The sequence below is a fragment of the Symphalangus syndactylus genome, chromosome 12, assembly GCF_028878055.3.
Source record: "Symphalangus syndactylus isolate Jambi chromosome 12, NHGRI_mSymSyn1-v2.1_pri, whole genome shotgun sequence".
Lineage (NCBI taxonomy): Eukaryota > Metazoa > Chordata > Mammalia > Primates > Hylobatidae > Symphalangus > Symphalangus syndactylus.
In genome coordinates, this window is record NC_072441.2 from 84,158,618 (window position 1) to 84,184,342 (window position 25,725).

A 25,725-nucleotide genomic window follows, 5' to 3' on the forward strand; every position below is an offset into this window, starting at 1 on the left:
CTGTCAGGCTGGTGGTGAATGGGGTGGGTGGTGGATCGAGACACACACACACACATACACACACACAACCACATACACAAACATCCATGAACACACATATATAAATAGCATATGCTGAATACTTGTACATTTCAAATTAAACTATTCTCTATTTAAATATTTTACAATTATTCAATACTTTCTAACTGATGATCTCCATTCTGGTTGCCAGGAAGGGGAGAGTTTAGGTCACAGAGAGAAAAGGAAGCAGATGCTCAGAGCAATCTTATGTAAGATTTGTTCTTGATCAACAGCTGCAAAGACAAGATCGTAATCTATACCTTGGACACATGAAAGCTTCCTTTTAAGCAAATGATGGTGTGAAGGGCATTAGAAGAGAAGGGAAAAAAAAAAAGAGCCTGAAAAAGTTCAATTTTAAGAGTAAATGAAGGCTGGGCGCGGTGGTTCACGCCTGTAATCCCAGCACTTTTGGAGGTGGGCAGATTACCTAAGGTCAGGAGTTCAAGACCAGACTGGCCAACATGGCAAAACCCCTATCCCTACAAAAATACAAAAATTAGCCAGGTGGCACGCACCTGTAATCCCAGCTACTCAGGGGGCTGAGGCAGGAGAATTGCTTGAACCTGGGAGGTGGAGGTTGCAGTGAGCTGAGATCAGAGATCGTGCCACTGCACTCCAGCCTGGGTGACAGAGTGAGACTCCGTCTCAAAAAAAAAAAAAAAAAAAAAAGAATAGGCCAGGCACGGTGGCTCACGCCTGTAATCCCAGCACTTTCAGAGGTCAAGGTGGGCAGATCACGAGGTCAGGAGATCGAGACCATCCTGGCTAACATGGTGAAACCCTGTCTCTACTAAAAAATACAAAAAATTAGCCAGGCGTGGTGGCTGGTGCCTGTAGTCCCAGCTACTCAGGAGGCTGAAGCAGGAGAATGGCATGAACCCGGGAGGCGGAGCTTGCAGTGAGCCGAGATCACACCACTGCACTCCAGCCTGGATGACACAGCAAGACTCCATCTCAAAAAAAAAAAAAAAAAAAAAATTGAGACAGGTCTCACTTTTTTGCCCAGGCTGGTCCTGAACTCCTGGGCTCAAGTAATTCTCCTGCCTTGGCTTCCCAAAGTGCTAGGATTATAGGCGTGAGCCACGGCCCCATTTAACTCTTGAATCATGTAACACCTGTTTCTCCCAACCTCTGATAGCATGTAAGATTTTTCCTTTGGCTCCAATGTTTTGAAAATTCATGATAATATGGCTTAGAATTTGTCTAGTTTCATCCATGGTGCTAAGGCACTTGATAAACCATATTCTGCTGCAGAAAAATCTTTTTCCTTCACGTTTGAGTTGTGTGTCATTTTCTGTGCACATCTTTGTACTTTTTGTTTGTTTCTTTGCTTCTTAGTCTTTGAGACAGAGACTCCTCTGTTGTCCAGGCTGGAGTGCAGGGGAGTGATCCACGCTTACTGAACCTCTGTCTCCCGAGTTCAAGTGAGTTTTGTGCCTCAGCCTCCCGAGTGGCTGGGATTACAGGTGAGTGGCACCATACCCGGTCAATTTTTGTATTTTTAGTAGAGACGGGGTATCACCATGTTGCCCAGGCTGGTCTTGAACTCCTGGCCTCAAGTCATCTGCCGGCCTCAAGTCATCTGCCTGCCTCAGCCTCCCAAAGCCCTGGGATTACAGGCCTGAACCACTGTGTACGGCCTCAATTTTTAAAAATTTAGAAAAAAATTAAAAAAAATGCTACTAGAATGTGTTTCACTAAAGGAAGGAAGTAAAACAAAAACAGATGTAGAATTCAGGAAATAAGAAGATCCAACACAGTAAGAGGCAAAATGAATCCCCAGGATGATGGGGAAGAAAAAGCCCAAGACATCAGTGCAGCAAGCTCAGAGAGCAACACGCTTAGAGTGGAATCGTGTCAGAGGGCTCAGGGAGCAATTCCTTCAAGATGACAGTGACGGAATATCTAGAAGGCCAGACACACTGAAAGGAGATTAAGAAAATTAAGTAAAGTAACCTTTACTGTTGACCTGGGAATAATTACATAATAAAATCAAGTCCAGCCCCATCCCCCTAAAAATGTGATTATTTACTCCAAGAGAAACAAAATGTTCAGCAGGAAAGGCAAGGTATCACAATAACATAGCTGTGAAGAGCATTTATACAGTCCTTAAAATCTTACAGTGTAAACCCTGAATACAACCTAACCAAAATTGTGACATAATTACTAGCGAGGAGATTGGAGAGCAGAAAATGTGCATGTTTGTGGTGGGAGTAAGGGAGTGAGGAGACAGGTAAATCCTCAGCTTCCCTGGCTTATGGTTAATGGTTAATAAATAAGGCCTAAATCCAATATACCAGGAAGTAGCAGTTAGAGGCTGAGACAGGAGAACTGCCTAAGGCCAAAAGTTGGAGACCAGCCTGGGCAATATAGGGACACTCCATTTCTTAAAAAAAAAAAAAAAATTTAATAGGCAAGCATGGTGGCTCATGCATATAATCCCAGCTCCTTGGGAGGCTGAGGTGGGAGGAATGCTTGAGCCCAGGAGTTCGAGGTTACAGTGAGCTATGACTGTACCACTGTACTCCAGCCTGGGTAGCAGAGTAAGACCCTTTCTCAAGAAAAAAACAAAAACAAAACAAAACAAAAGGCTGGGCATAGTGGCTTATGCCTGTAATCCCAACACTTTGGGAGGCCAAGCTGAGGCAGGCGGACTGACAGATGTCAAAACTTCAAGACCAGTCTGGGCAACAAAGTGACACAGCATCTCCACACAAAATAAAATAACAAGCTAGGCTTGGTGGAACACGCCTGTAGTCCCCGATACTTGGAAGGCTGAAGTGGAAGGATCACTTGAACCCAGGAATTTGAGGCTACAGTGACCTATGACTGTGCCAATGCACTCCAGACAGGATGATAGAGCAAGAACCCGTCTCTAAAAACACAACATAAATAAATATCTAAATAAAAAAGAAGAAACCGGGTGCGGTGGCTCATGCCTGTAATCCCAGCACTTTGGGAGGCCAAGGCGGGTGGATCACTTGAGGTCAGAGGTTCAAGACCAGCCTGGCCAACATGGTGAAACCTCGTCTCTACTAAAAATACAAAAATTAGCCAGGTGTGGTGGTGCACGCCTGTAATCCAAGCTACTTGGGACGCTGAGGCAGGAGACACTGAAGCAGGAGAATCACTTGAACCTGGGAGGTGAAGACTGCAGTGAGCCAAGATTGCGCCACTGTACTCAAGCCTGAGTGACAGAGCAAGAGTCTGTCTGACAAAAAAAAAAAAAAAAAAAAAAAAAAGCATATAAGTAGAATACTGTCAGCGGAATATTGCCCAAAAGGCAATAGGGGAATTAATCTAGTATCTAAGTGGGAGAAATTAGCTTTAGATAAAAGAAGGTTCCTCTTTTCTTTGAAAATAACAAGAGAAAAGAATGGGTACATATTGGTGAGGTGCCCAAATGGCGCATGCAGGAAATACTCACTTTAATGATGTTGTCAGGAGCTCTGTTCATGTTGAGGTTCTTGATTCTCACTGTCAGTTGGTGGGCAGTTTTGCAGGTTAGAAGGTACTTGCTGATTAGAGGATTAGGAAACTCAGTTCCTTCAAAATGCTTCAGTCCTAAAGCTAACAAACTGAGAAAGGAGAATGACACTAAATCTCACTTCACAGTCCTTCCTTCTAAAGGGCCTCCCCAGACTAACATATTTTACAATCTACTCTTTCTTATTTTTTTCTTGAGACAAAGTCTCATGCTGTCACCCAGGCTGGAGTGCAGTGGTACCATCGCAGCTCACTGCAGCCTCTACTTCCTAGGCTGAAGCAATTCTCCACTCTCAGCCTCCCAAAGTGCTGGATTACAGGCATGAGCCATGGTGTGTGGCCCAATCTACCTTTTCATTTTTTTCAGACAGGGTCTTGCTCTGTTGCCCCGGCTGGAGAGCAGGTGGCATGATTACAGCACACTGCAGCCTTGAATGCCTGGGATCAAGTGATTCCCACACTTCAGCCTCCCAAGTATCTGTGACCACAGACGTTCACCACCATACCTGGCTAATTTTTTTCTTCCATTATTTGTAGAGACCAGTTCTCACTATGTTGCCTGGGCTGATCTTAAACTCCTGGCCTCAAGTGATCCTCCTGCCTCAGCCTCTCAAAGTGCTGGTATTACAGGTGTGAGCCCACCATGCCTGGTCAATCTACTTTTTCTAAATCTTATACAAGTTGGTGACTACTCAATAGAAAATTTCAGATACTTAGTGAATACTGATTAAGTATTACGAATAAGAAGCAGGCCAAGCGCAATGGCTCACTCCTGTAATCCCAGCATTTTGGGATGCCAAGGCAGGCAGATCACTTGAGTCAGGAGCTCGAGACCAGCCTGGCCAACGTGGTGAAACCTCGTCTCTACTAAAAATAAAAAAATAGCCAGGTGTAGTGGTAGGCGCCTGTAATCCCAGCTACTTGGGCAAGAGAATCACTTGAACCCGGGGGGCGAAGGTTGCAGTGAGCTGAGATTGCACCATTGCACTCCAGCCTGGGTGACAAGAGTGAAACTCCGTTTAAAAAAAAAAAAAATTAAATACTTCACAATTACGTGGGAACATAAGAAGCTAGGCATAAATCATTAATAAACGTGAGATCATGATGAGCTGTATCATGATGAGCTGTATACTAACAATACAAAGGAAGTTCAAAGAGAATACAAAGGAAGGAGAATAATTCTAATAAAACTAATACAAAATGAATAGGTACCCTGTCAGACAACTTAAACCGGCACCAATACTACCCTCTAACAACATATATAATTGTGGTTACATATATACATATGTGCTGATAACAGTGTGGCAATACACACAAAGGGCCATAAAAATGTTCATAATCTGGTGGGTGTGGTGGCTCATGCCTGTAATCCCAGCACTTTGGGAGGCCAAGGTGGGAGGATGCCTTGAGTCCAGGAGTTTGAGAGATGCCTGGATAACACAGAGAGACCCTCATCTATACAAAAAAAAAAAAAAAAATTTAGCCATGTATGGTGGCACACACCTGTGGTCCCAGCTGCTCCGTGGAGGCTGAGGTGCAAGGATTGCTTGATTTCAGGAGTTTAAGGCTGCAGTGAGCTGTGACTGCCTAGGTGACAGAGTAAGATTCTGCCCCTAAATAAATAAATAAATAACATAAAATAAAATAAAAGCGAACCTCCTGCCTTGGCCTTTCAAAGTGCTGGGATTACAGGTGTGAGCCACCATGGTCTAAAATGCTTTAAAAATGTGTGTGACATCTTCCAAAAAGCAGTATTTGGCACTGCTAGAACAAGCACGTCCTAGAGGGCTCTGCTCATCTATACTGCTTTTCCTTTTGTCTTTTGTGCCCGTGTCTTATTATCCAAGTTTTACTTCCCCTAAACTCCTCAAAGGAACTACGTCTTCTCCTTGGGATATTCTGCTGTTTTGATCCCCCAGGGTAAACACTTACTTGTCCTCAGCCTTGGTGAAGACGATCTTATCCTGGGGATTCTTTGCCTTCAGGGAACACACTGGAAGTAACTCTGGATACATGAAAACCTTGCTTGTGGCCAGAATCCAAGCCACTTGCTTTGGCAAACAGGGAAATTCATTGGCTACAAGAAAATAAATCTCGGATAAATCAACTTCTAGGACAAAAGAGGGCTTCATAAAAGCCTGTGAATGCATTTTTGCATTTAGGTCGGAGCTATCCTTATCTAACTTGATTCCCTCCCATCTGCCCACCATCCCCCCAAAAGTTTCCACAGTCTTTCTTAAGCTAACATTATATCTAAAGGGAGTCCCATTCAATGACAATAAAAGTTGACTCTTATTCTTTCTTACGTGGAACACTTTATTCACTAAGTAAAACAAACACTTAAAAAGCACCTAGTAAAAAAAAAACAAAAAACAAAAAAAAACAAAAAAAGCACCTAGTAATATAAGGTGCTGGCAATAGTGTATGCTCAAAAATGTTTTACCTCCTTCCCCCCTTAAATACTTGAAGGATAAGAGACCTTCAACAATGCTTTCTTTCTTCCAGAATAAGATTCCAACTTCTTTAATCTCCCTCACAAATCTGGTATTCCAAATTTTACTTTTATTTGATTCTTACTTAACTTTCATTAAGTTCTCCCAGATTCCTCCTGAGGCTGGGAACAAAAGAACCATAAAAGGAATGAGACAATTCAGTCTCATTCATTTCTCTCTCCCTCTCTCAGCCTCTCACTTTCAGGCACCTCTGCATTTATAGAGACAAAACTACTATATCCCTATTTCTCCTTCCATAAGTGTTATTTTTATATCCCCAGAAGAAAGCAACAGGTCAACAGATGTGTAAGATATTATTATAATTTGGTGTTAAATCAAGTTTTCATTACCATTTCATATCATTTAATATAGCTATTAAAGTAGTTTGGGATCCGTGTCTACGATATAATACACTTAAATACAACTATATTCAACTTAACGACAAGACTCAGGGATTTAAAATAGAATCCAAAGACAAACCCAAATCCAGAACAAACCACAACTAATTTGCTAAATCAGGAAACAAATCAGAAGCAAATATTTGGCTTAAGTAAATAGCAAGTATTTTCTAAAAAAATACTAAACTAATGCAAGGTAGAATCTAAACCTGCAAATTTCTTTAAAATACTGAACATGGCAAATGTATAATCTCTAACTTATGCCTAACTTGCAAGTCAGTATTTAATTCAGAATGGAGATATCACTTACACTGCAGTCAGTATGGTAAATAAAGTTAGTTGATTTTTTTTTTTTTTTTTTTTTTAGACTGAGTCTCACTCTGTCGCTCAGGCTGGAGTGCAATGATGTGATCTTGGCTCACTGCAAACTCTGTCTCCTGGGTTCAAGTGATTCTCCTGCCTCAGCCTCCCGAGTAGCTGGGACTACAGATGCATGCCCCCACGCCTGGCTAATTTCTGTATTTTTAGTAGAGACGGGGTTTCACTGTGTTCGCCAGGATGGTCTCCATCTCCTGACATTGTGTTCCCCCTGCCGCGGCCTCCCAAAGTGCTGGGATTACAGGCATGAGCCACCGCGCCTGGCCTTAGTTGATCTTAATGAAGACAGTAAAAAGCTAAACACGAACAAACTTTACCACCTGACTTTCATCTTTACCAGGCCCCAGTTTATCTTGATCTGACTCCTAATACTTACCCCTGATATTGCTGTAGTCCAATTCTTAGCACTGAGCCTCAGATCCCTACCTCCCATATTCCTATACTGTCTACTGCCTCCACGCCTTACCCAGGCCCAGAGATTATCATGTAATTCTAGAACTTGGATAATGAGTACAAAGGAAGGATAAAAGAGAGAAGGATGAAATTACAAATGTCAAAAAAAAAAAAAAAAAAAAAGAAATTACAAATGTCCTGTGTCCTCCATTCCTAGGCAAGTATCCTAGGAAGTTATCTATGGGATAAGATTCCCACCACCTCTCACCGCAAGTAAAAACTTAAAGCTGACACATCTGTCTCCTACCAGTCTTCTTGACAGTTTTATGAGGGCTGCAGTCAATGCTGACATGTGTGCTGAAGTCTTCAATAAGCTGCACAGCTCCCATCAAGTTACAGGGTTGGAACAGGGTCTGAAACTTGGGGTTGTACTGATGGTGAAGGGCGATGGAGCTTTGAGCAAAGGTTCCCAGCTCTTTCTGGGAAAACAGGACACAAGGAAGATCTAAGATAATTCCAGACAATTCATAACAGTAGCCTTTAGAATCTAAATGAGAAGCTGACCTTCCTACTACAGGATAAAAACAGGTAAAAATCATCATGAAGTCTTTCACAATAAACTACTCTGTTAAGATTATGCATGAGTTCCCAGATATTCAGGGATTGTATTCTTGTTTTACTTTTAGACTTAGTGAGAAACACTAAGGAATATATGGTCTAGCTCCTGAACTAGAAGTAAGATTATGAAGAATGAGGACTCATTTTTTTTTTTTTTTGAGACGGAGTTTCGCTCTATTGCCCAGGCTGGAGTGTAGTGGTGCAATCTTGACTCACTGAAGTCTCCACTTCCCGGGCTCAAGCAATTCTCCAACCACCTCCCGAGTAGCTGAGATTAATTACAGGAGCCCGCTACCACGCCCGGCTATTTTTTGTATTTTAAGTAGAGACCAGATTTCACCATGTTGGTTAAGCTGTTCTCGAACTCCTGACCTCAAGTGATTCAGCCACCTCAGCCTACCAAAGTGCTGAGATTACAGGCACAAGTCACTGCACCCAGCCAAGAATTAGGACTATTACTTTTATTTTATTTATTTATTTATTTATTTATTTTGAGACCAGGTCTCACTCTGCCACCCAGGCTTGAGTGCAGCGACGCGATCTCAGCTCACTGTAACCCTCACCTCCCAGGCTCAAGCTATCTTTTCACCTCTGCCTCCCAAGTAGCTGAGACTACAGGTACGCACCACCACATCTGGTTAATTTTTGTATTTTGTAGAGACGGGCTTTCGGCATGTTGCCCCAGCTGGTCTCGAACTACTGGGATCATGCAATCTGCTTGCTTTGGCCCTCAAAGTGCTGGGATTACAGGCATAGCCACTGTGCCCAATCTCAACATCTATAAAATGAACAACGGTACCAAAAACCTAAGAAGTCAGGTTGGATCTAAAGATGAGGAGGATTCAATAAAAATATCAGAAGGACAGTATTAAGAAAATTGAATACACTCCTTGTCCTTTCATGGGAATCAGTGGCTTATGTTCTCTCATCAAACACAGTAAGCCTTAACAGAAAGCAGGCAAAGCAATCAAAAATACCCAAGAGAAAAGAATAAATATAGATTATGATCAGTGAGTAACTGTGAGAAATAACCTGCCAAGCTAATTTCATACTCTAGTCTTTAGAGTTACGGATATTTGGAAACTTACAAGAAATATCCTGGTGGTACTGGCCTCCGGATTGAGATTGGGGTTGCAGGTGGCAAGAAGGTGGATTTGGGTCAAGAGCTGAACGTGCTGGGGATGGAAAGAAAATAATGAAGTGACATGTTACCACATTGTCATTTCAGGAATCCAGAGAGATCTTTTTTTTTTTTCTTCTTGGAGACAGGATCTCTGTCTGTCACTCAGGCTGATATACAGTGATGCAATCATAGCTCCACGCCCTCTCAACTTCCTGTGCTCAAGCAATCCTCCCACCTCAGCATCCTGAGTAGCTGGGACCACAGGTGCATGGCACCGCGCCTGGCTAATTTATTTTTATTTTTTGTAGAGACAGGGTCTCACTATGTTGCTCAGGTTGCTCTCGAACTCCCTGGCTCAAGCAATCCTCTTACCTCAGCCTCCCAAAGTGCTCGGATTACAGGTGTGAGCCACCGTAACCCAGCCCCCAGAGAGACAATAACCAAGATGTTTGCAACTTTATCACATATATTGTGCTTTCTGAAAGGAGTATGAGAACAACCTAGGATCTTGGCATAAATCTCTCCGACATGTTCCCTTGAACAAAATGACAGAACCAGAGGAAGCTTAACCTCAATCCAGAGGGACTGAGGTTAGAAAAAGGAAAAACAACCCTACTTCTCACAGTGAAGGTTGTTAATTTCAGAATAGATTACTAAGGACTCTTTGAAATCTATATTTCTGAATACCATTAGTGTCCTTGTGTGCTCTCTTCCTTGAGCCATAAGGCATGAATATGATGACTTCTTGAGCTCCTAATGAGGTGAAGATACTATGGTTTTAGGAGGTGGTAAGGTAACTATCTCTGACTTTTACAAAGCTGTTAATTTCTGGCCTCAGAGTTAGGCCTTGGTATAATCCAGTATTAACGGCCAGGCGCGGTGGCTCATGCCTGTAATCCCAGCACTTTGGGAGGCCGAGGCAGGCGGACCACAAGGTCAGGGGTTCGAGACCAGCCTGGCCAATATGGTGAAACCCCGTCTCTACTAAAAATACAAAAATTAGCTGGGCATGGTGGCAGACGTCTGTAGTCCCAGCTACTTGGGAGGCTGAGGCAGGAGAATAGCTTGAGCCTAGGAGGCAGAGGTTGAAGTGAGCTGAGATCGGGCCCCTGCACTCCAGCCTGGGAGACAGACCCAGACTCTGTCTCAATAAAAAAAAAAAAAAAATCCAATATTAACATGACCAAGAAAAATCTTACCTGCTGCATCTGCTGCTGGAGTCTCTTCCTCTGTGCTGGGTCCAGAATCAGAGTCTGATGAACTTTCTCACTCTGGGGTTTAACCTTCTCTACTTCCTGCAGCTGTTTGGCTGAAGATTTCTTCATCTTCAGCTGTTCAAATAGATCCTTCACTGTCCGATGTTGTTCATTTAACAGGTTGGCCAGTGGTTCCTCAAACCTATTCCCAACAGGGAGATGACTGAATTTGAGTGTTTCCGTAGGTCCACAACACATCCAGTTCATTCCAATGATGAGCAAAGAGCCTGAACAATTTTCATTCCCTACTAACCCCCATTTCACTTTAGCCAACAGTCAAACTCTCAGCCTTTTACAAATCTTTTCCCAAAGTAGTTAGCATGCATCAAATATGACGATTCTATATTACATTCCATCCCATTCCTCTATAATTCCTCTTCTAAATAATATACAAATATAGAAAAAATCAAAATGCTAGGAACAGACAAATATCTGGATAAGAAAGCAGCCAAGGAGCTGGTGGGAACTCATCATTCTCATTTCTTTTCTCATTTACTTGTTGCCCCCATCCCAGGTTCAGCTTGTCCCATTTCCCTATCCACTCAGGCTGCACTGCCTTGCATTTTTTTTTTCAAAATTTAAATTTTTTTTGAGACGCAGTCTCGCTCTGTCACCCATGCTGGAGTGCAGTGGCACAACCTCAGCTCACCGCAACCTCCGCCTCCCGGATTCAAGCGATTCTCCTGCCTCACCCTCTCAAGTAGCTGGGACTATAGGCACGTGCCACCACGCCCAGCTAATTTTTTGCATTTTTAGTAGAGATGGGATTTCACTGTGTTATCCAGGACGGTCTCCATCTCCTGACCTCATGATCCACCCATCTCAGCTTCCCAAAGTGCTGGGATTACAGGCGTAAGCCACCATGCCTGGCCCTCAAAATTTTAATTTTAAGTTTCGGAATACATGTGCAGGACGTGGAGGTTTGTTACACAGGTAAACGTGTATCTTGGTGGTCTGCTGCAGCTATCAACCCATCACCTTGGTATTAAGCCCAGCTGCATTAGCAGTTTATCCTGATCCTTTCCCTTCCCCTGCTCCCCCAACAGGCCCCAGTGTGTGTTGTTCCCCACCCTGTGCCCATGTGTTCTCATTGTTCAGCTCCTACTTATAAGTGAGAACATGTGGTGGTGGTGTTTTTCTGTTCTTTTTTTTTTTTTTTTTGAGACGGAGTCTCGCTCTGTCACCCAGGCTGGAGTGCAGTGGCGCGATCTCCGCTCACTGCAAGCTCCGCCTCCCGGGTTCACGCCATTCTCCTGCCTCAGCCTCTCCGAGTAGCTGGGACTACAGGCGCCCGCCACCACGCCCGGCTAATTTTTTGTATTTTTAGTAGAGACGGGGTTTCACCGTGGTCTCGATCTCCTGACCTCGTGATCCGCCCGCCTCGGCCTCCTAAAGTTCTGGGATTACAAGCGTGAGCCACCGCGCCCGGCCTGTTTTTCTGTTCTTATGTTAGTTTGCTGATGGCTTCACCTCCATCCATGTCCCTGAAAGGGACATGATATCATACCTTTTTATGGCTGTATAGTATTCCATGGTGGAATACTACATTTTCTTATTTATCTATTGCTGTAATATTGGGGAGTCCTTGAAATATGATAACCTGCATGTTGGCCGGGCGCGGTGGCTCACGCCTGTAATCCCAGCACTTTGGGAGGCAGAGGTGGGCGGATCACGAGGTCAGGAGATCAAGACCATGGTGAAACCCCATCTCTACAAAAAATACAAAAAATTAGCTGGGTGCAGTAGCGGGCGCCTGTAGTCCCAGCTACTCGGGAGGTTGAGGCAGGAGAATGGGGTGAACCCGGAAGGCAGAGCTTGCAGTGAGTCAAGATCCCCCCACTGCACTCCAGCCTGGGTGACGGAGCGAGACTCCGTCTCAAAAAAAAGAAAAAAAGAAAGAAAGAAAGATAACCTGCTTGTTGTAGCTACATAAACAGATTTTTTTTTTCTTTTGAGACGGAGTCTCGCTCTGACGCCAAGCTGGAATGCAGTGGCATGATCTCGGCTCACTGCAACCTCCGCCTCCCAGGTTCAAGTGATTCTCCTGCCTCAGCCTCCTGGGTAGCTGGGACTACAGACACGCACCATCACACTCAGCTAATTTTTGTATTTTTAGTAGAAACGGGGTTTCACCATGTTGGCCAGGATGGTCTCGATCTCTTGACCTCATGATCCACCTGCCTCAGCCCCCCAAAGTGCTGGGATTACAGGCATGAGCCACCGCGCCCGGCCAACAGATCTTATCCTGACTGCATAGGGTATCAGCATGTGCTTAATCACTTAGGTATCTTATTCTCCTTTTACTTCAAACTGACATGCTAGGTTTTTGAATTTTTGCTTCAGCCCTGGAAAAAGTCTCTCAGGAGCGTAGGGGTGGGAAGTTAGGGTTGGGAACCTTAGAAGAGGAATTTATTTATTTATTTATTTATTTATTTATTTATTTATTTATTTATTTTTTGAAATGGAGTCTTGCTCTGTCGCCCAGGCTGGACTGCAGTGGCACGATCTCGGCTCACTGCAACCTCTGTCTCCCGGGTTCAAGTGATTCTCCTGCCTCAGCCTCCAGAGTAGCTGGGATTACAGGCACGCATCGCCATGGCTAGCTAATTTTTGTATTTTTTGTAGCGACAAGGTTTCACCACGTTAGCCAGGCTAGTCTCGAATCACTGACCTAAAGTGATCCACCTGCCTTGGCCTCCCAAATTGCTGGGATTACAGGCGTGAGCCACTGCACCCAGCCAGGAAGAGGAATTTAAAGGGCTAAAAGAAAATACCTTCATGGAGAGCAGTAGGGTAATATTTGAACTAACTACTCAGTTCTGTTCATGTGAACTACCATTACTTTAGTTATTTTAGTATATCCTTTTCCTGCTTCATGCTACAAGATTTTTGACTTGTTAAGAAAGCAAGCCTTGCCAGTCAGAATGACAATTATTAAAAGGTCAAGAAATAGTTGGGCACGGTGGCTCACGTCTGTAATCCCAGCAATTTGGAAGGCCAAGGCAGGTGGATCACTTGAGGTCAGTGGTTCAAGACTAGCTTGGCTAATGTGGTGAAACCCTGTCTCTACGAAAAAATACAAAAATTAGCTGGCCGTGGTGATGCGTGCCTGTAATCCCAGCTACTTGGGAGGCTGAGGCAGGAGAATCACTTGAACCCGGGAGGCAGAGGCTGCAGTGAGCCGAGATTGCGCCACTGCACTCCAGCCTGGGCGACAGAGCAAGATTCCGTTTCAAAAAAATAAAATAAAATAAATAAATAAAATAAATTCCTCTTCTAAGGTTCCTAACCCTAACTTCCCACCCCTACCCTCCTGAGAGACTGTTTCCAGGGCTGAAGCAAAAAACTGAAAAACCCAGCATGACAGTTCTGAAGTAAAAGGAGAAAAAGATACTTAAGTGATTAAGCACGTACTGATACCCTATGCAATCAGGATAAGACCCGTTGATGTAGCTACAGGCAGGTTATCATATTTCAAGTAATCTCCAATATTACAGCAATAGATAAATAAGTGTTTTCAATAATTTTAAAAAGTTATTTATCTATTGGGGATAAAAATCATGCTTTCTTTTATAGTATTTACTGTGGGTTTGGGCAGCGCAGGATAAAAACCTAAAGCCTGTGGGACTGTCTTATACAATCTTCTGAGAACTGAAAACCTGATCACCTGCACTACTACCACTGAAGGAACAGAAGACCAGAAGCATAAAAAAGAAGGTAATGGAAACATAGCCTGCATGTAGTTGTATTTATTATTATTATTATTATTATTATTATTATTATTATTATTTTTGAGATGGAGTTTTGTTCCTGTTGCCCAGGCTGGAGTGCAATGGAGCGGTCTCGGCTCACTGCAACCTCTGCCTCCCAGGTTGAAGCGATTCTCCTGCCTCAGCCTCCCAAGTAGCAGGGATTACAGGCACCTGCCAACACGTCTGACTAATTTTTTTTGCATTTTTAGTAGAGACAAGGTTTCACCATGTTGGCCAAGCTAGTCTCGAACTCCTGACCTCAAGTGATATGCCTACTTCGGCGTCCCAAAGTGCTGGGATTAAAGGCGCCAGCCGGCCGGGCACGGTGGCTCATGCTTGTAATCCCAGCACTTTGGGAGGCCAAAGCGGGCGGATCACAAGGTCAGGAGATCGAGACCACAGTGAAACCCCGTCTCTACTAAAAATACAAAAAATTAGCCGGGCATGGTGGCGGGCACCTGTAGTCCCAGCTACTCAGAGAGGCTGAGGCAGGAGAATGGCGTGAACCCAGGAGGCGGAGCCTGCAGTGAGCCGAGATTGCGCCACTGCACTCCAGCCTGGGCAACAGAGCGAGACTCCATCTAAAAAAAAATAATAATAATAAAATAAAAATAAAGGCGCTAGCCACCACGCCCAACCTATAATAATAATAATAATTATTATTATTATTTTGAGATGGAGTCTCTTTCTCTCTCCCAGGATGGAGTGCAGTGGCATGATCTTGGCTCATTGCAACTCTGCCTCCTGGGTTCAAGCGATTCTCCTGCCTCAGCCTCCTGAGTAGCTGGGATTACAGGCGAGTGCTACCATGCCTGGCTAATTTTTTTATTTTTAGTAGAGACGGGGTTTCACCATGTTGGTCAGGCTGGTCTCAAACTCCTGATCTTGTGATCCGCCTGCCTTGGCCTCCCAAAATGCTGGGATTACTGGCGTGAGCCACCGCACCCAGCCTATTATTATTTTTTGAGAGACAGTTTCACTCTGTCACCCAGGCTGGAGTACAGTGGCACAATCTCAGCTCAGTGCAACCTCCGCCTCCCGGGTTCAAGCATTTCTCCTGCTTCAGCCTCCCAAGTAGCTGGGATTACAGGCGCATGCCACCACGCCCAGCTAATTTTTGTATTTTTAGTAGAGATGGGGTTTCACCATGTTGGCCAGGCTGGTCTGGAACTCCTGACCTAAGGTGATCTGCCCGCCTTGGCCTCCCAAAATGCTGGGATTGCAGGTGTGAGTCACCACACGCAGCCTTGCACCTAGTTTTAATAAGTATTACCTGGATAACTGACAAGGGAAGCACAGATAACTCGCTTTCCCAGGGTTTTTGTTTTGTTCTTTTTTTTGTCTCTCTTCTTTATTGTGTTTTAAGATGTTTTTACTATCTATGGACTTACAGAATCCAGGATGCTTTATTTAGTCAAAGATTATAACAGGTTTGCATTTGCAACTGAAAGAGAAGCAGCAGCTGCCCAAGTACAGTCATGTGCCACATAATGTTTCAGTCAATAATGAACCACATATTCAGAGGTGGCTCCATAAGATTACTGTACCTTTTCTATGTTTACATACACATGTACTTACCATTGTGTTACAACTGCCTACAGTATTCAGCAGAATAACATGCTATACAGGTTTGTGGCCTGGGAGCAATATGTTATACCGTATAGCCTAGGTATGCAGTAGGCTAAACCATCTAGGTTTATCCAAGTGCTTTCTACGTTTACACAATGATGAAATCGTTTAATGATAACATTTCACAGAATGTATCACCATGAGATGATATATGACTGTATTCTACTGAATACCAGAAGGTAACTGAATTCTAACAAGAGTTTTAAATTATTTCTATACTTTACAAATTTTATTTATTTTATTTTATTTTTTTTGAGACAGAGTCTCTCTCTGTCAAGCAGGCTGTCATCTCGGCTCACTGCAACCTCCACTTTCCAGGTTCAAGTGATTATCCTGCCTCAGCCTCCCGAGTAGCTGGGATTACAGACACCCGCCACCATGCCTGGCTAATTTTTGTATTTTTAGTAGAGATGGGGTTTCACCATGTTGGCCAGGCTGGTCTGGACTCCTGACCTGAGATGATCCCCCCGCCTCAGCCTCCCAAAGTGTAGGGATTACAGGCATGAGCCACCACGCCCAGCCTATACTTCCCAAATTTTCAGAAGTTACAAAGAGTCGATCAGCAGAACCAAAACACATTTATAGATCAAATCCCATTATATGTTTCCAGGATGAATGGTTCCATTCTGCTATAACAGAATTTTGTTCTATGAGCTGTAACTTAAAATAATGGGTCAAATACTGACTTAGCAATCTTGAGGTTTTTGATGTAGTTGTATTGTGATACTTGTTGTAATGGAGAATTACTGGTATTTCTAGTTTTTAGACATTGGTTGGCATATCTTATCTTTTTTCACTAAATTGGAAAATCCCTAAAGGTCTAGCTTTCAGATGGATCCCAAGCTCTATACTTAGTAATGTTCTTAGGTTCAAACCCAGGACTAATTACATGGTCTGTTCTCTTTGCTTTGTTCCACTTATGGCACAAAATGCATCCTGACATCTAGCCATCCATCTAATGACTATATGCTGCTATTCGCAATGGATAACAATAGAATAAAGTGCAGATGCAAATCCACCACAAAATGAGGAAAAAATTAAAGCCTCTACTTTCTGGATGCTGTAACACAAGTGCCAACTTCAGGCAAAAAGGTCAGCACATATGTTTCAGACTCCTTACTGCAGGTGCTTCAGGGTTTGCTCCACTAATGCCTAGATGACTAACAAATTTTCAGTCACATTTAGCAGATATTAATGGCACATAAAAAGAACAAAAGGGACAGAATGGATATTACAATATGGGGTAGTTTGTGTGGCTGTCCACATAAAGTCCTACATACCTCTCCAGCATCACTCACCTGGAGAAGTGGATATGGATGCCAGCTACTGATTTTTCTCCCTTCCCTTGGCCTTGGCCTACAGCTGCCCTGCCCCATAACAAGAAGACTTCACTTGACACCTAACTCCTGACAGGGCTCTGCATCCTTACATCAGTAACAGAAGCTGGTTTGGGATGAAAAATTATTAATTGCAACTTCTGAAAACCTTTTCAAAAATAAACTTTTCCTCTATTCCAAATCTCAAGGTCTTCAACTGGCCTACCGTAGAGCTTGAGGGGTGTTAAAGTTAGGACGAGGCTCAGCCACACGCTCCTCCTCTTCTGGGCCATCATCTTCCATGTTGGAGAATCCCATCTCATCTTGGAACTGTGGGCAAAGGAAAGGGAGGGTTTTCCTGGGGAATGGGCCTCTGAATGTTGCTCCAGTATTGGGAAGGAAGAGTGAAAACTATAGATTACAAGACTTTAATAATGCTGGCACCCAAAAGAGCCAATGTCAGAACTTTCTCACTTCAGGACTCCCACAAACCCACACTTGGGATGGCTATTATGCCAAGAAAGAAGTCGTTCAACCAGTCAACTTGTAACAGTAAGGACAGAGCGTGGATAACTCAAAATTATCAATCTCTCTCTCTCTCTTTTTTTTTTTTTTTTTGAGACAGAGTCTTGCAGTCTTGCTCTATTACCCAGGCTGGAGTGCAGTGGCACAATCTGGGCTTACTGCTACCTCCGCCTCCCAGGTTCAAGCGATTTTCTTGCCTCAGCCTCTGCAGTAACTGTGACTACAGGTGCCCGCCACCATGCCTAATTTTTGTATTTTTAGTAGAGACAGGGTTTCATCATGTTGGCCAGGCTGGTCTCAAACTCCTGACCTCAGATGATCCACCTGCCGTGGCCTCCCAAAGTGCTGGGATTACAAGCGTGAGCCACCGCACCCAGCCTCAAAATGATCAATCTCTTAAAATGAAAAATCTTTTGAAACAAATTTATGAAAAAGGTAATTATTTGTGCACAAAGTAGTTTAAAACTAATTGACAATCTTTGAGGACACACCAAATGACAGTAGGGGAAGTCATCAAAAGTTTTCCAGGGGCCAGGCATGCTGGCTCACACCTATAATTCCAGCACTTTGGGAGGCCCAAGGCAGGAAAATTACTTGAGCCCAGAAGTTCCAGAACAGCCTGGGCAATGTGGTAAGACCCTGTCTCTACAAATAAAATAATTAGCTGGGTGTGTTGGTGTGTCCCAGCTACTCAGGAGGCTTAGACGGAGGACTGCTTGAGCCTAGAAGGTCAAGGCTGCTGTGAGCTGTAATTTCGCCACTGCACTCTAGCTTGGGTGATGGAGCGAGACCTCCCTCAAAAAAAAAGAAGTTTCGGCCAGGCACGGTGGCTCACGCTTGTAATCCCAGCACTTTGGGAGGCCGAGGCGGGCGCATCACGAGGTCAGGAGATCGAGACCACGGTGAAACCCCGTCTCTACTAAAAATACAAAAAATTAGCCGGGCATGGTGGCGGGCGCCTGTAGTCCCAGCTACTCGGCGAGGCTGAGGCAGGAGAATGGCGTGAACCCGGGAGGCGGAGCTTGCAGTGAGCGGAGATCGCGCCACTGCACTCCAGCCTGGGTGACAGAGCAAGACTCCGTCTCATAAAAAAAAAAAAAAAAAAAAGAAGTTTCAAGGAAAATGTAAATAAGAACAACATACATGTATATAATCAAGAGTCTAGTAGTTAGCAAAATTCTCTTGTCATTATATTCTTTCCCAGGTAGACTAAAAGGAGAATTGGTTCAGTCAGACCCCCTCTCCTAGAGGGAGCATCACAGAGATGAAATGACGCATCTTGCTGGAGAACCGACTTACAATCCCATGTTCTCACTTGAGGATCATTACTCACAGTTTCAAACAGCTCTTCCATCAGCTCATTTACTTCCTTTTCTGCAAGAAAGCCAGAGAGTATGTTGTTAGTATAAATTAGATTTTACAATAAGGAGGAATTCCATGAAGACAATGTATAATGTTTTCAACAAGGCATGACACATTCTTCATATCTATCCTTCTTTTTTTTGAGATGGGTCTCACTATGTCACTCAGGCTGGAGCACAGTGGCGCGATCTCGGCTCACTGCAACCTCCGCATCCCCTCCCTCGTCCAATCGATCCTCCCACCTCAGCTCCCCAAGTAGCTGGGACCACAGACGCATGCCACCACGCCCAGCTAATTTTTGTATATTTTGTAGAGATGAGGTTTCACCAGGCTGGTCTCGAACTCCTGAGCTGAAGCAATCAGCCCAACTCGGCCTCCCAAAATGGTGGGATTACAGGTGTGAGCCACCATGACTGGCTATCCTTCATTCACTTATTCAAAAACATTTGAGGCCAGGCGTGGTGGCTCACACCTGTCATCTCAGCACTTTAGGAGGCCAAGGCAGACGGATCACGAGGTCAGGAGATGGAGACCATCTTGGCTAACACGGTGAAACCTGTCTCTACTAAAAATACAAAAAATTAGCCGGCCGTGGTGGTGGGTGCCTGTAGTCCCAACTACTCGGGAAGCTGAGGCAGGAGAATGGTGTGAACCCATTAGGCTGAGCCTGGAGTGAGCCAAGATCACCCCACTGCATTCCAGCCTGGGGGTCAGAGTAAGACTCCCTCTCAAAAAAACAAACAAACAAAAAAAACTAATCATTTAGGCCGGCATGGTGGCTCACGCCTGTAATCCCAGCACTTTGGGAGGCCGAGGCGGGCAGATCATGAGGTCAGGAGATTGAGATCATCCTGGCTAACACAGTGAAACCCCATCTCTACTAAAAATACAAAAAATTAGCCGGCCGTGGTGATGGGAGCCTGTAGTCCCAGCTACTCAGGAGGCTGAGGCAGGAGAATGCGCCACTGCACTCCAGCCTGGGCAACAGAGCGAGACTCTGTCTCAAAAAAAAAAAAAAAAAAACAAACACATTTATTGAGCACTATGCTTCAATCCATGTTTTAGATGCTTGGGATATATGAGAGAATGAGAGAGAAACAGAGAGAGAGAGTTCTAGTCTCACGAAGCTTAAATTCTAAAAGGAAGAAGACAGGAGAAAATGTGAGCTAGATGATTTTACAACTAGATGACCTATCCAAATCCACACAGTACTGAATGGAATCCAGAGATGAGTCTCCTAGCCTGGGCAAAATGTTGAAACCATATCTCTACAAAAAAATTTAGCTGGGCTTGGTGACGCACACCTGCAGTCCCAGCTACTCAAGAGGCTGAGGTGAGAGAAATATCTTGAGTCCAGGAGGCAGAGGCTGCAGTGTGCTGAGATCATGCCACTGCATTCCAGCCTGGTACAGAACAAGATACTGTCTAAAAAGAAAAAGAGAGAGAGAAAGACAAGTTTCCAACAGGGTTTTATAGGATGCTGTCTTTGGATCTGAACTATTCAAGAACTCCATCAGTGACTTAGAAGACCCAGAGAACATACTTAACAAATCTGTAGATGATGTAAAGCTGAAAGGGACTGCCAATCCAACAGACGGAAAATTCAAAATTATATTTTCTCAAATCAACTGGATGCAACATATAGGGATAAATTTAAAGTTCTACGTTTAAGAATTTTTTTTTTTTTTAATAGAGACAGCATGTTGCTATGTTGCCCAGGCTGGTCTCAAACTCCTGGGCTCCAGCGATCCTCCCACCTTGGCCTCCCTAAGTGTTGGGATTACAGGTGTGAGCCACGGTGCCCAGTCCTACAGTTAAGAGTTTTTTTTTTTTTTTTTTTTTTTTTGAGATGGAGTTTTGCTCTGTTGCTCAGGCTGGAGTGCAGTGGCGCGATCTCGGCTCACTGCAAGCTCCACCTCCCAGGTTCATGCCATTCTCCTGCCTCAGCCTCCTGAGTAGCTGGGACTACAGGCGCCTGCCACCGTGCCTGGCTAATTTTTTATATTTTTTAGTAGGGACAGGGTTTCACCGTGGTCTCCATCTCCTGACCTCGTGATCCGCCCGCCTCAGCCTCCCCAAGTGCTGGGATTACAGGCGTGAGCTACCGCGCCCAGCAAGAGTTTTAAAGATCAGTATATTAACTGCATGAAAAGGTGACGTGGCTTAAAAATAATGTGAAAAAGACCTGAAAGTTTTGGTTGTTACAAGAATCTGAGGGAAAAAAAAAAAGTTTTGGTTGATATCAAGTTCAATAAGACACAGTTGCTCCAAAATGGGGCTCATAACCAACAACGCAAACATATCACTGAACCAGAGCAGAGTCTAACACTATGTCTGGAAGACGGTGAACAATTCTATAAAGCCCCTTCTTAGGAGGACATTAAAAAAATTAAGATCCAGCCCAGGGGCAGTGGCTTACACTTGTAATTCTTGCACTTTAGGAGGCTGAGGCGGGCAGATCACCTGAGGTCAGGAGTTTGAGACCAGTCTGACCAACATGGTGAAACCCTGTCTCTACTAAAAATACAAAAATTAGCCAGGCATGGTGGCATGCACCTGGAATCCCAGCTACTCGGGAGGCTGAAGCAGGAGACTCACTTGAACCCAGGAGGTGGAGGTTGCACTGAGCCAATATAGCACCAATGCACTCCAGCCTGGGCAACAGGGAGAGACTCCATCTCATAAATAAATAAATAAATAAATAAATAAATAAATAAATAAATTAGCCGGGCATGGTAGCACATGCCTGTAATCCCAGCTACTTGGGAGGCTGAGGCACAAGAATCTCTTAAACCCGGGAGGCGGAGGCTACGCTGACCGGAGATAGTACCACTGCACTCCAGCCTGGGAGACAGAGTGAGACTCTGTCACAAACACAAAACAAAATCAATTAAGTAATTTAATTATTTTCTATTTTTATTTTTTGAAACTGAGTCTCACTCTGTTGCCTAGGCTGGAGTGCGGTGGCACAATCTCAGCTCACTGCAACCTCCACCTTCTGGCTTCAAGCAATTCTCATGCCTCAGCCTCATAAGTAGCTGGGATTACAGGCATGCGCCACCACGCCTGGCTAATTTTTTGTAGTTTTAGTAGCGACAGTGTTTCACCATGTTGCCCAGGCTGGTCTTGAACTCCTGACCTCAAATGATCTGCCTGCCTCAGTATCCCAAAGTGCTGGGATTACAGGTGTGCGCCACCATGCCCAGCCAACAAAAAAAAATTAAAATCCAAATATTGCTGAGGATGTAGAGCAACCAGAACTCTGATGAGAATGTGAAATGGAAAGCCACTTTGGAAAATGGTCTGGCGATTTCTTATAAAACTAAACCTACCCCGTGACCCAGTGATTTGTCTCCTATATAGCTGACCCAAGATTAATGAAATATGGCTTTTCTAACTCATAAGTGGGGACAAATGAAAGAGAGAGAGAAAGGAAGCATTTCCACAAAGACTTGCACAAAAAAGTTCAGAGCAGCTTTATTCATTACCCAACATTAAAAATAGCCCAGGTGATCAACACAAAAATAGATAATCTGTAGTATATATACACAATGAAATTCTACTCAACAATAAAAGAGAACAAACTAATGACACATGCAACACAAATGAATCTTAAAAATTTGCTGAGTGAAAGAAGCATAATATCTTAAGAATATTAAGAATATTATGCTGAGTGAAAGAAGCCTTACACACAAAGCACATCCTGTATGATTCCATTTATAATTCCATTTATGTGAGGTTCTAAATCTGGCAAACTTAACCTGTGATTAAGAAAAAAAAGCCGGGTGCGGTGGCTCACACCTGTAATCCCAGCACTTTGGGAGGCCAAGGCAGGTGGATCGCAAGGTCAGGAGATCGAGACCATCCTGGCTAACACGGTGAAATCCCGTCTCTACTAAAAATACAAAAAATTAGCAAGGCGTGATGGCAGGCGCCTGTAGTCCCAGCTACTCGGGAGGCTGAGGCAAGAGAATGGCGTGAACCCGGTAGGCGGAGCTTGCAGTGAGCCGAGATCGTACCACTGCACTCCAGCCTGGGTGACAGAGCGAGACTCCGTCTCATAAAAAAAAAAAAAAAAAAAATTCATTAAATGGTACACTTGAGATGTGCGTGATATACACTGTGTGTAAAATTACCTATAAAAAGAAATCATAAACAAATATTGAGCTCTAGTTCATTATATGGGTGCTGAAGTGGTTAAAAGTGAAGTATAGGCTCATGCCTGTAATCCCACCACTTTGGGAGGCAGAGGTGGGAGGATCACGAGGTCAGGAATTCGAGACCAGCCTGGCCAAGATGGTGAAACCCCATCTCTACTAAAAATACAAAAAAAAAAAGTGACGTATAGCCAGGTGCCATTGTGCATGCTTGTAATCTCAGCTGGTCAGAAGGCTGAGGTGGGAAGATCGCTTGACCGCAAGAGTTCAAGACCAACCCATGCAACATAGACCTTGTCTGAATTAAAAAAAAAAAAAAAAAAAAAGTGAAGTATAATTTACTCTGAAATGCATTTGAAAACTAAGATGCATCCACAGACAGACAGGGAGATGGACAGCTGCATGATAAGGCAAATAAAGTCATCCCTCAGTATCTGTGGAGATTGGTTCCAGGAGCCCATGGATACCAAAATCTGAGGATGCTCAAGTCCCTTATACAAAAATGGTGTAGTATTTGCATATAATCTACACACATCCTCCTGTATACCTTATCTCTAGATTACTTATCACCTAATACAATGTAAATGCTTGTTATACCTTATTATTTTTTATTTATTTATTTGAGACAAGCTCTCACTCTGTCACCCAGGCTGGAGTGCAGTGGCAGTGGTATGATCACAGCTCACTGCAACCTTGAACTTCTGGGCTCAAGGGATCCTCCTGACTCTGTCTCCAGAGTAGCTGGGACTACAAGCACACACCACTGCACCCAGATAATTTTTTTTTTGAAACAGCGTCTCACTCTGTTGCCCTGGCTAGAGTGCAGTGGCACGATCTCGGCTCACTGCAACCTCCACCTCCCAGGTTCAAGCGATTCTCCCACCTCAGCCTCCTAAGTAGCTGGGACTACAGGGCAACATATTGAGACCCCATCTCTACAAAAAACTTAAAAATTTTCTGGGTGCAGCCGGGCACGGTGGCTCACGCTTGTAATCCCAGCACTTTGGGAGGCCAAGGTGGGTGGATCACAAGGTCAGGAGATCGAGACCATCCTGGCCAACATGGTGAAACCCTGTCTCTACTAAAAATACAAAAATTAGCTGGGTATGGTGGCACGTGACTAAAATCCCAGCTACTCGGGAGGCTGAGACAGGAGATTCACTTGAACCAGGGAGTCAGAGGTTGCAGTGAGCCGAGATGGCGCCACGGCACTTCAGCCTGGAGACAGAGTGAGACTCTATCTCAAAAAAAAAAAAAAAAAAAACTATAGAAAGTAGGTGGTGAGGCTGGGCTCGGTGGCTCACGCTTGTAATCCCAGCACTTTGGGAGGCTGAGGCGGACAGATCACCTGAGGTCAGGAGTTTGAGACGAGCCTGGCCAACACAGTGAAACCCCTTCTCTACTAAAAATACAAAAGTAGCCGGGCATGGTGGCAGGCGCCTGTAATCCCAGCTACTCAGGAGGCTGAGGCAGGAGAACTGCTTGAACCTGGGAGGCAGAGGCTGCAGTGAGCCGAGATCACACCATTGCACTCTAGCCTGGGGAACAAGAGTGAGACTTCGTCTCACAAAAAAGTAGGTGGTGAGTATATGAATGTTAGCTGTATAATTTTTCAACTTTTCTATATATATTTTTAAATTTCATAATAAGATGTAACAGGGGAAAAGTTTAAAGAAAATAAATGCTAGAATCCAGAGAAGAGTAATGTGTGTGGTGAGAGGTCTGGACACCAAGGCTTTGGAGAAGAAGAAATGTGGCAGAAGAAACTTGAAACTTTCCTATGTTTTGCACAGGAAAAAAAAAAAAAAAGCTTAAGAAACATCTTTTAATATGTACACTTGGGGATAAATTGCTTTTTTTTTTTTTTTTAAAACAAAAGACAAATAGGAGGCTGGGCGCAGTGCGGCTCATGACTGTAATCGCAGCACTTTGGGAAGCCAAGGCGAGTGGATCACCTGAGGTCAGGAGTTCAAGACCAGCCTGGCCAACCTGGTGAAACCCCGTCTCTACTAAAAATACAAAAATTAGCTGGGCGTGGTGGCAGGCATCTGTAATCCCAGCTATTCCAGAGGCTGAGGCAGGAGAATTGCTTGAACCCAGGAGGTGGAGTTTGCAGTGAGCTTAGATCGCACCATTGCACTCCATCCTGGGCGACAACAGCGAAACTCCATCTCAAAAAATAAAATAAAAAAAAAAATAACATAACATAACATAACACAACATAAAATAAAGACAAATAGGAGGAATATAAAAGGATTGATCTTCTTGCTTTGCATTCAAATTTGGGTTCAATAAGGGAAGTATCTGAATTTGCATTCAGATTTGGGTTCAATAAGGAAAGTATTAATCGAGGTGTTCAAGTTTACAATACTCTATCTGCAGAATTGCTGAGCTCCCTGTCACTGAAGGTATATAAACAGTGACTAAAAAGGCCACCTCAGAGGAGGTGTAAACAAATTCTCAAGTGGGCAGAAAACATGACCACATGGAGCTTTTCAAACTCTGTGATTCTATGCTTTTTAATTTTTTTTATTTTAGTTATCCATATAAGGATAAGTCCTTTTAAAGAGATTATAATCAAATATGACAATGAGACACAAGAGGCAGAAAAAAAAATTAAAAATTCTACTCCAGCTTTCACTATCATCACAGAACTGTATGACTAGAAAGACCGCCCTTCATTTACCCATCTCTATTTGATTGGCAAATATTGCCACCAGCTTTACAGCAATAAACAACACAAAGCTCTTGAGAAGCTCACAATCTAGGGGAGAAGACAG

At 43.9% G+C, this 25,725-nt stretch overlaps 1 protein-coding gene across 14 annotated transcripts in view; it reads right to left on the reverse strand.

Annotated features, from left to right (window-relative positions):
- GON4L (gon-4 like) overlaps nucleotides 1-25,725 on the reverse strand; it is a 114,530-nt gene that overhangs the window by 18,414 nt on the left and 70,391 nt on the right. For all 14 annotated transcript variants that reach the window (XR_010117594.1, XM_063626700.1, XM_063626704.1 and 11 more), the window contains 7 exons: nucleotides 18,760-18,800; nucleotides 17,128-17,231; nucleotides 10,148-10,346; nucleotides 8,914-9,000; nucleotides 7,515-7,686; nucleotides 5,479-5,623; nucleotides 3,488-3,638 (listed from right to left, as the gene is read on the reverse strand). Coding sequence is in view for 13 of the 14 variants with exons in the window: in XM_063626700.1 (XP_063482770.1) it covers nucleotides 3,488-3,638; nucleotides 5,479-5,623; nucleotides 7,515-7,686; nucleotides 8,914-9,000; nucleotides 10,148-10,346; nucleotides 17,128-17,231; nucleotides 18,760-18,800 (899 nt within the window). In the remaining variant the exon portion in view is untranslated. The remainder of the gene's footprint in view (nucleotides 1-3,487; nucleotides 3,639-5,478; nucleotides 5,624-7,514; nucleotides 7,687-8,913; nucleotides 9,001-10,147; nucleotides 10,347-17,127; nucleotides 17,232-18,759; nucleotides 18,801-25,725) is intronic.